The sequence below is a fragment of the Mus caroli genome, unplaced genomic scaffold (genome assembly GCF_978045245.1).
Source record: "Mus caroli unplaced genomic scaffold, Mus_caroli_1 scaffold_13, whole genome shotgun sequence".
NCBI classification, from domain to species: domain Eukaryota; kingdom Metazoa; phylum Chordata; class Mammalia; order Rodentia; family Muridae; genus Mus; species Mus caroli.
Genome location: NW_028227268.1, coordinates 550,496 through 561,295, shown reverse-complemented (window position 1 = coordinate 561,295; position 10,800 = coordinate 550,496). Strand labels below are relative to the sequence as shown.

Sequence of the window (10,800 nt, the reverse complement as noted above, 5' to 3'; positions counted from 1 at the left end):
CTGCAGGCGAATAGGGAAGGAAGCCACCATGCTCGCCCGTTTGGCTCCGTTCCTTCAGTTGCAATTACTGCCAGACCCTCTCTAGCACCTCACTGTTTTCTATTTTTTTTTTAGATTTTATTTTGTGTACTCATGTGCTGAAATATGGGTGTATAGGTCAGAGTACAACATGTGGTTCTCTTCTTCTTCCACTATGTGAGGACCAAACTTGTTACCCCACAACATATCTGAGAAGACTGCTCGGATATAGATTTAAGCCAATAGAAAGTCTTTATTAGCAGGCCAGTGACTACACTGGGTATTCTGGATCCCAGCGAAACAGTGATCCTTCTCAGGGTGAACTTTTAACCACACACACACACACACACACACACACACACACACACAAATATATTCTGGGTTGACATACTTCAGTTATCAACAATAGTGAGCGAGAAGTAGAACTAGAGAAGCCAAAAAGCAAAGTTAGCACATTCAGAAACTTTTCAGGACCGACGGACTTTGAAGGATCAAGTCTTTGTTTTTAGTTTGGCGGGTGGGTGCTGTCGAAATGCTGAGTTTTACAGCCTGAATGGCACTTTAATCGTGGAATCGGATGTGCTAAGGTTTGGGGGCCTACTGTTACACATTCAACTCCCGAGGCTTAGTGAAGGAGACTTTGAACACTAAACTATCTAACCACTCCAGTCTTCCACTTTCCAGTGAGGTCTGTTCTGTTGGTGAATGCAGGGCCAGCAGTGTGCAGCCCACGCCTTTTCTCAGGACTGCTTTGGGTGGTCATGATGGTGCTATGTTTGAGGTCACGGCAAAAGCCTTCATCCTGGAGCAATACCCCTGCGTTCACACCACCCCTCCTATTCTGGCTCTTTCTATTAGTTCAGCTTTCCTGCGCTGTCCACACTAGCTCAAAACCTTCCATGTTCCTGCCCCCAATTTCAAACCCAGTTCTCTCCTTAACCTTACACACACTCAAACTCCAGAAGGCTTCCAACACTAGAGTTCATTCCCTGTAAGGATCGGCCCGGCCCACTGCTCCGGCCACACCCTCCTTGGCCCCACCTCTTTTGGGCTCCACCCACTCCCTCTTGAGGCTGTAGACATTGGAGGCTTAGTTTTTCTGGTACTGCCCTTCATTCACGCAAGCATCATTTTGCGCGCGGAGCCGACTTCGCGCGAGCTGTTTTGTTGGCTTGCGCACCCCGTAGTTGGGGTCGAAGGTCTCAGGGCGGGGCTGGCCGCTCTCGTGCTGTATCTCCTTTCTTCCCGGTTGCCGGTAGGGTTCTTACGGAAGCTGCTGGCAGGATGGTACTGAGCCATGAGCCGGCTGCGAGCGCCGCCGAGGAGGAGGTGGAGGATGATGCGCTTGTCCGCGCCTCCGCCCTGGAAGCGTTCGGCGAGAGTGCGGAGACCCGCGCACTGCTCCGCAGCTTGCCGGCGGTGCACAGAGAGCGCGCGTCCCGGGAGGTGGCGGAGGAGCGGTTCCGCGGTGCGGGCGGGGCCCCGAGTCTCTATCTTGAGGTCCTTGCATCTGGGAGGAAGGGACCTGGGGAGCCATACCTCCTGCCTGCCCTGCCGTGTCCAGGAACTGAGCAAAGCATGCTTGGGACCTCTCTGTGGATAGGGAGGGAACCAGCAGAATTGTTGGATGAACCTGCCTCCTACGAGCGCTAATGGCAAGCAAAGAGGAGCGGTCTGGCACGGGGTTGTGCTCCTATGGGGCTGCGCTACGAGGCCAGGGCTCTGCAAACTCAGAGCGCCAGGTTTATCTGGGATCTCCGTTCCAGGCAGGGAAGGAGAGTGGACAGTGCCACTAGATTTCTTTGGTGGTTCTAAATCCCCCAAGTTTAGGTAGGCCTTTACAGTCGTTTGTCTGTCATAGTTTTGTCAACCTTACACAAACCTAGACATACCTGGGAAGAAATCTCGTGAGTAATTGCCACCACCAGATTGGCTTGTGGGCATGTCTTTGCGGTATTTCTTTAATTACTAATTGATAAAGGACGGCCCAGCCCACCCTGAGATGGACCATCCCTGGCCTGTGGGTCTGAGCTGTATAAGAAAGACAGCTGAACTTGAGCCTAGGAGCAAGCAAGCAAGCGAGACTCCTCCGTAGTTTCTGCCTCTATTTGCTTTCATTCATCCCTACACTTTTCTCAATGATGGGCTGTGAAAGCCAAATAAACCCTTTCTTCTTCAAGTTGATTTTGGCCAGTTTCATCACAGCAACAGAAAACAAAGACAATGTCCAAATGAGCCCTTTGATAATTAGAGTTTTGTACTTGAACAAAATCATCTTTGTGTATTCCTTAGCTAAAAATTTTCTCTCCATAATGTCTTTTGGTTTGGATGGGGCTCTAGTTTTTGGGTAAGACATAGTGGTGGGCTTTGTGGAGTGAATCTGAAGTGGCAGGTGAGAACTGCAGAGGCAGAGAAACCATTGAATTGGGTAGAAACATTAATTTGCTGGTAGGGGTTGGAAAGCAGGTGACCAGGGTTGGGGAGGTTGTACAGTTATTGATTTGAACATTGTTGGAAATGGAGGGCATCGTGCTAGGCAGGGGAGGGCTCAAGAAGTCAAGAGGGTCTGACAAGCAGGGGAAGGTGGAGTTGTAGAGAGTTGGAGCACCAGCACATGTGTGAGAAGGTGTGCAGAGCAAGAGAAGAGCAGGAGGTGTGGTCACATTGGTCCTCAAGAGCCTGACAGATGTTGAGCAGCCGTGAGCATCTGTCAGCAAGAAGCCAGGTGTGTCCCTGCCTGGGCATTACAAGGACTAGGAAGATGCTAGCTGTTCCATTAGAGTTACTGAGAGACGTGAGTTTCCAAGGCTCACCTGATTTGATTTTCATGTTATTTTCCTTTTAGTAATTATGGACAAATACCAGGAACAGCCCCACCTCTTGGATCCACACCTTGGTAAGCATAGATTTTGGTGGTTCAATATCAGATGATCGGGAAGGCTTGTGTGTATAGCTGGCACCTGTGTGCTATCAGTAGAAGGTGTCAGAAGTGTCCCTAGAGCTTTGTCTTTTTCTGGATGGTTTTATGGACCCGTGATAATGAATAGCTTCGAGTTCAGATACCAATCTTGATTGTGTGCAGGTGTGACTAAGCTACTTTCTGCTTGTTCCTATTGAAAGAACACATCTTTTCTTATATGTGTTTTAGTCTGTTATGTGTGAATAGCTGTTATCTTCCTGGTAATTGTTTTGTAGGGTCATATGCTTTACAAAGGTCCTATTTTACCTGCACAGCAGTTGATGAGGTCATCTGTCATCTCCATTATGTAGAGAGCCATTAAGGTTTGTTATCAGGACATTAGTACAAGAGTGTTGTGCAGGACTATCCTCCAAGCCGAACAGCTACCATCTGTGGAGCTCAGCTATGCGCCCTGATTATCCCAGTTGGACTTGTTGACTATTTACATCCCATCACATGAAGGCAAGAAGGATCAGAGACCCTCACCTGAGTACCCACGGCTCTCTACTACCTGTTGTATGTAACTGTGCCCTAATTGCAGGTGGCCTTGGGAACGGCCTAGATTCTTGGTTTCAATCTGTGGGTTGTAACCCCCATAGGGGTCATATCAGATATCCTGCATATCAGATATTTATATTATGATTTATAATAGTAGTAAAATCAGAGTTATGAAGTGACCATGAAATAATTTTATGGGGGGGCATAACCACAACTTGAGGAATTGTATTAAGGGTCACAGCACTAGGAAGATTGAGCCCCCCTCCTGTGTGTGTATATATGTGTATATGTGTATATATATCAGACAAGATTGGGGGGGGAGAATCCCATCTATGTTAGTGTCATTTTTATAAGTGTGTTGACATTTTTCTCTTAACCCAGCTGGCTCCCAAATTGAGACAGAACTATTTTATTTATTTACCAGCTTTAAGGCACAGCAACTGAGCAGTATTAATCTATTTTTAATCTTCCTAGCTAATCCTAGGGTGCTTACATTTACCTCTTGGAAGAAATTTTAGTAGCAGAGAGTGACTTTTGTTTGCTTTTCATTGCTGTTGTTATATTTGAACCTATTTCATATTAATTACATTTTTGTTTGGCTTTTCTTTTTTTCTGTTTGAGATAGAGTCTTGCAATGTAGCCCTGGCTGACCTTGAATTCATGGAAGTTCTCCAGCCTCAACCTCCCGAGTGGTGGGATTACAGGCGTGAACCACAACTCCTGGCTTGTTTTTTTCTTTTTGAGGTAGGGTCTTGCTAGGTAGCCCAGGCTGGCTTCAAGTACTCTTGGTAATTTTTTTAGTCTTGTTCTGAGCTTTTTTTTCCCCCCTTTTTTTCTTTTTTCTTTTTTCTCTTTTTTCTTTTCTTTTTTTTTTTCTGGGGGGATCCAACTGTTTTAATCATCGTCGTAACCTCACAGTCTCTGTGTAAGCTCTGTCATCGTAAGCTACACAATACAAACGGGGAAACTGGAGTACAAGTCTGAAAGGTTAAGTAAATTGTTTCATGCCACACAGTTGGTGAGATTGCGGGCAGAATTTATGCATCTCCTCCTTCCCTTCGCCTCTCGAAGATGGGTCTTCAGCGGGGCCAGTTGCAGGCAAGTGGCTGATGTCAGGCTGAAGGGCTGGCTATGCTGAGGGTGGCAGACCAGTAGGTGCCCTGGGCCTCATCCATCTGATAGTTTTGGATTCCTGGTTGTCCCCATGTAACAGATATAGGTACTGTCCAAGACGTGTAAGGTGCTGTTTGACTTCTTCAGGTGACAGCTTTGACCTGCCCTCGCTGCCAGAACCTCTCTGCTTACTGCGTTCCATCCAGTGCTTAGTAATGGTGACTGTTCATTATCTTCCGGGAAATAGAAATAGGTCCCGTTCTGAAAATATGATGCTTGCTGGTGCTGATCTTTTTCTGTGTGTGACACATTTTATGCTTCCGCTTTTGCCTTTCAGGTTTATGTGTGGTGTGTTAGCCATTGAGGTTTAATATATTTGAGTTTGAATGTTATCATTCTCTTCCTTTTCTTTGTTTCTGAGACAGGGTTTTACTATATACTCCAGATTGGTGTTGAATTGCCTGCCTCAGCCTTGTTTGAGGTCTTCTTTGTGTTTTTGATAGCAAACCCAAAGTCTAATTCTTTTTTTTTTTTTTTTTTTTTTTTTTCGAGACAGGGTTTCTCTGTATAGCCCTGGCTATTCTGGAACTTACTCTGTAGACCAGGCTGGCCTCGAACTCAGAAATCCGCCTGCCTCTGCCTCCCGAGTGCCGGGATTAAAGGTGTGCGTGCGTCAACATGCCCGGCACTAGAGTCTAATTCTTAATTGATTATGTAAGGCTTATTTATTAACTGACTGATCTAGTAACCCTTCTCCCTGTTTGAAATATATATTTTTAAAATGTAATTTCTATTCTTATGTATATGTGCATGTGTCAGAATTCTTGGAGTTGCAGGCAATTGTTAGCTATTCAACATGGGTTCTGGGAAACAAACTTAGGTCCTTTGCAAGAGCTCAAACACTCTTAGCCACTGAGCCAGCTCTCCAGCCCTGAAATACCATTTTATGTCTGTAATTCGGTACTTATATAGCTTATATAAAAGCTTTTAGACCTCCAGTTCTGTTTCATTTGTCCCTTGTTAGATGCTTTATGGTATATTCTCTCTAGCACCACAGCTGATTATTTTGCTATTTTCTAGTCCTTTCATTAGTGCAGATAAACTTCATTGGTTTTTTTTTTTTTTTACTCTCCAGAACTGACGGATCTCCTTGGAGCTTTGTTCAGTACACAGATTCATATAGAGGAGATGTTTTTATAAGATTCTAATTTGGCTATTATGAATAATACTGCTTTAAACCTGCATGTACCATCTTTGTGTGAATATGTTTTAGTTTTTCTTAGGTGACTATCTTAAGACTGGGGTTTATGGGTTGTGTATGTATCTTGTAATGGAATGTCACACTGTTCTGTAAAAGTTGAATCCTTATGCATCCTCACCAACCATGTATGAGGATCCCTGTTTCTTTGTAGCCTCTCTAGGCAGTGTTTCCCCTGTTACTTTGTAGCCTCTCTAGATAGTGTTTCCCCTGTTACTTTGTAGCCTCTCTAGGCAGTGTTTTCTCTGTTACTTTGTAGCCTCTCTAGGCAGTATTTCCCCTGTTACTTTGTAGCCTCTCTAGGCAGTGTTTTCTCTGTTACTTTGTAGCCTCTCTAGGCAGTGTTTCTGATTTTAGTGAGCATGTAATCTTACTCGACTGTGAGGTTCAGATTATACTCTTTTCTATTGAGACCAGTGACACAGCACAGGTTTGTCTGGCTGAGGCGTCCATGTATGCTTGAATGAGTCTGTTATACTGTTGGAATAAGGTGGATGATCGTGCTGTTGATACCCTTACTGATTTTCTGTTTACTTGGTCCTGTTCCTGCTTTCAGTTTTTGCTTTGCTTTGGGGTTCTGGCATTTGTTGTATCAGTAACTGAATTGGTTGTTCTAATTAGAAATGTCCTCTAAGTTTTGCAATATTTTCTCCTAAGTCTCTCATGATAGCAAACACTCTGTGTTTGTCTCCTTTTTGTCTGGATTCAGCCTGTCAGCCCTTGTCTTTTAATAGCTAGGAGGGTATTTTCATTTAGTAATGCTGTCAGCTTAGCTAGGTTTAATCAACTCTATTGGGACTTGCTTTTTCTTTATCCTGTTTCCTTTTTGGTTTCTTCCTTTCTTCCTTTATTTTTTTTAACCTCATTGTTTTATATTAGTTTGATAGTTTTTGGTGTTTGTTTATTTTGAGAGAGGGTCTTACTATGTAGTCCTGGCTTGTGTAGGCCAGGCTGGCTTTAAACTCACAGAGATTCATTTGCCTCTGCCTCCGACTGCTGGGATTAAAAGACATCTGTTGCTGGCTTGGTATTCTATTTTATCTTCACTATATGCTCAGTAGGTTTTTTTTTCCCCCCCTCCAGGATTTATATGTGCCCTAAACTCACAACAGTCTACCCTCAAATAATGTGCATTTCATGCATGGTGTGGAAGCTTTGTGAGAAGAACCTTTTGTTTCTCCCTCCTGCTTTCTGTGCCACCTTACACCTTTGTCACAGAACTCTGTTTCATATTTATTACAAATTTTACCTTAAACACACAGTTTTTAAATAAAAGATTTATTTTATGTGTATAGGAGTTTTGTTTACGAGTATGTCTGTGTACCACGAGTGCAGTGCCTGCAGCAGCCAGAAGAGGGCATTGCAGCCCTTGCAATTGGAGTTACAGATTCTGTGAGCCACCGTGCTGGTGCTGGGAATCAAACCCTGATCCTTTGGAAGAGCATCAGGCTGTTCTCTCTTTAAACTGCTGACTCATCTCTTCAGCACCTCATTTTTTTTTTTTTGGAAAAATTTATTTTTAATTTTGTGTGTATATGTGTAGATATGTGCAGGTCCTTGTGGGGGCTTGAAGCCTGGAGCTGGTGTTGCAGAGGAGCCCAACCCTGGTCTTGAGCATGAGCAGTAAGTGCTCTCAACTGCTGAGCTGTCTCTCAAGCTGATACTCAAATGCTCAAATGGTTTTTTTAAAGAAATAAAAATTGAGGCCGGGCATAGTGGTGCACTCCTTTAGTCCAAGCATGTAGGAGGCAGAGGCAGGCAGATCTCTGAGTTCAAGGCCAGTGTGATCTACACAGGGAATTTAAGGTCAGTCAGAGTTACATGGTGAGATCATGTTTGAAAAAACAAACAAAAACCCTAACCCAAAAACCAAAACGAAAAATCCAAACCAAAACAAAACCTGCAAAGCAAAACAAAAAGAAATAAAAAATGAGGAACTCTATAATCTTTGTGTATTTATCCTTCAAAAAAAAAGTCCTTTATAGAGCAAAGAGTATGCCTTATAACTCGGGGTGACTGTGCTAGCTCCCCAATACCACCTCAGGTCCATGGTGCCCTGGGAAGGCTTACAGGACACAGCAGAGTCTTGTTTGTGGTGGGGATGTGGTTGATGGTATGTATGTGTCTCTTGGGCATTGGGTTGGTGGGGAGGCAGTAGGATAGTCAGTGGGGTGTGGCTGGAGCTTTGTGTTGCATGGCTAACGGCCTTGTGGAACTCTTCTCTCTCCTTCTCTGTGCTCTCCTTTGACCTCTCCCTGTACTGGGTTCTGAACATTGCCTTGGAATGGACAGGAGAAAGTGGTGCCCTGTATGACCCTCTTTATCCTGTCTTACTGCATCAGTTAACCTAGCCTGTCGGTAAATCAGACCAATTTTAACAGGCATTGTCTGTAAAAACACGGTGTCAGATACCAATTTTAGATAATTTCCCTGTATTAAAAATGGGAGGGGGCTGGAGAGATGGCTTTGCGGTTAAGAGCACTGACTGCTCTTCCAGAGGTCCTGAGTTCAATTCCCAGCCACCACATGGTGGCTCACAACCATCTGTAACGGGATCTGATGCCCTCTTCTGGTGTGTCTGACAGCTACAGTGTATTCATATAAATAAAATAAATGAACCTTTAAAAAAAAATGAGACCGTGTGTTAAGGTGAATATACTTTTTTCAGAGATGGCTTTCATATCTGTTTTTTCCTAGAGTGGATGATGAACTCACTGTTGGACCTAGTACAGGATGAGACATCTCTGCCCGACCTTGTCCATCTGGCTTTTAAGTTTCTTTATATCATCACCAAGGTAATGCTAATGTGGTGCTGTAGCATGGACACACACTTTCCTCATCCGATTGCTCTAGAAGTGTTTGCTCTTGGGGAACATGGTTCTTCAACACAAGTTACGGGTTTTCATTTTCTTTTTAGCCTGTGTTGGGTCTCAGGTCTTAGTGATCTTGGGGTCCTTAGTTAGAACAAAAGGTTTCTTACAAGGAAGAAGCAAAAGGCCTTGGTGGAAGTGGAAGTGTTGCTGCTGCTGCTGCTGCTTCTTCTTGTTCTTCTTGTTCTTTTTGTTCTTTTTTTTCTTTTTCCTAAATGGGGTCTTACTCTGTAGCTCCGACTGTCCTGGAACACACTCTGTAGAGCAGGCTGGCCTTGAACTCACAGAGATTAGCCTGCCTCTGTCTCCTGAGTGCTGGGATTAAAGGCTGAGCCACCACAGCCACAACAGAAGTATTTTTAAGCTATAGTGTGAGGATGGATTTACTGGGGAATCTTATACTTCCCCTCTGAGGAAGAACATCTGGGGCTGATGGCCTGCTTTCTCCAGACTTAGAGATTCGGGAGTGACTCTGTGTAAAATTTCGTGAGTCTCAGGGAACATGTTTTAGCATTCTTACTGTGTAGCAGCAGGGTGAGGCTTTTGGCTGTTGATAGAATGTAGCTTGTTTTATAAAAGTGTTAGTGGGGCCATTTGAGGTACATAGGGATTTCGTTTTCATAAATGTCAGAGTAATTGTTGGACAGAATAGAAGCAGAAGTTTTCAGTTTGTAGCATACTGATATGTCTGGTGCACACAGTGTAACCTGTTGGCCAAATAGGAACATAGAGGATGGGTTTTGATGACTGTATCAAGGCAGCTTTGCTGCTTGTTCTGTAATCTAATTATATAGTGCACTCCACATTCTGTAAATTCCAATGTCTTTTTATTTGGCAGGTTCGTGGATATAAAGTGTTTCTGCGTCTGTTTCCTCATGAAGTGGCTAATGTTCAGCCTGTGTTAGATATGTTCACAGGTCAGAACCCTAAAGACCATGAGGTGAGTCCTTCCCAAGCCCTCCCTGCTGGCTCCCCGGGCACTGGCAACTCCGTCTTCCAACTTTCTTTGGTTTTATCTTAGTTTTTTTTTTTTTTTTTTTTTAAATTTCCTTCTGCTGCTGCTTTAGCATCTACACATATTACTTTAAGTCATTCTCTTTTAGAACCTATCTGTTACGGCAAAGAGTATGCTTTTTAATTCAGTGTGACTGTGCTAGGTCTCCAAGACCATGGCAGGTCTGTGGTGCCCTAGAAAGGCTTACAGGGCACAGCACAGAGCTGCGCTTATTGTAACAGTGGGCTAGGTGACGTCTTTGGGCCTATTGGTGGGAAGGCCACTTGGGTGGCAGTGGAGTATGGTTGGATCTCTCTTTCTCTCTTTAATTATTACTTGGGATGGGTTCTTGTTATGTAGTCCAGACTAACTTGGATCTTACTATGTGGTATAGACTGGCTTTGAACTTGAGATCCTCATTCCTCAGCCTCCTGAATGTTAGGAGGACAAGGGAATGAGTGGATGCCAAAACGCTTGGCTGCTTTTTCCTTCCCTTCCCCTTCCCTTCCCCTTTCTCTCTCCTCCCTCCTTCCCTCCCTTGCTCCCTCCCTCCCTCCCAGATCAGGTTTTACTATGTTGCCCTGGCTGGCCTGGAACCTCAGGCTGGCTTGGAACGATCCACCTGCCTTGCCTTTTGAGAGCAAGGATTCAGGGTGTGTACCACCATACGCAGCAGCTCCCTCTTCTATTGGGTTCATTCTGACTGTGATTTAACTCCTTAGACGTGGGAAACTCGCTACATGCTTCTACTGTGGCTCTCTGTGACCTGCTTGATCCCTTTTGATTTTTCACGCCTTGATGGGAACCTGTCTACTCAAACTGGAGAAACACGCGTACCCACCATGGACCGAATTCTGCAAATAGCAGAGGTAATGACGGGCGCACAAACCTTTTTCAGTTAGTTGTGCACTTGTCTTGAGATGAGAGTTTAGTTATATTTGTTTCACTGACATTTCCGCTTTCAGTGATACCTCAGCTTTGGAAACTGTGATGTCATGTAGAGGTCAGATGGATTGCTTTAGCAAATCTCATTTCTTTACAGATAATACAAATGTTTGTTAAACATAATGGTAATATGTAAGGGGTTTTG

At 44.3% G+C, this 10,800-nt stretch overlaps 1 protein-coding gene across 1 annotated transcript in view; it reads left to right on the top strand.

Annotated features, from left to right (window-relative positions):
• Positions 1 to 1,209: 1,209 nt before the first annotated feature.
• Tbcd (tubulin folding cofactor D) overlaps positions 1,210 to 10,800 on the top strand; it is a 163,210-nt gene continuing 153,619 nt past the window's right edge. Inside the window, exons 1-5 of the mRNA XM_021178456.3 lie at positions 1,210 to 1,486; positions 2,864 to 2,914; positions 8,544 to 8,641; positions 9,555 to 9,656; positions 10,433 to 10,579. Coding sequence (XP_021034115.1) covers positions 1,303 to 1,486; positions 2,864 to 2,914; positions 8,544 to 8,641; positions 9,555 to 9,656; positions 10,433 to 10,579 — 582 coding nt within the window. The 5' untranslated portion in view covers positions 1,210 to 1,302. The remainder of the gene's footprint in view (positions 1,487 to 2,863; positions 2,915 to 8,543; positions 8,642 to 9,554; positions 9,657 to 10,432; positions 10,580 to 10,800) is intronic.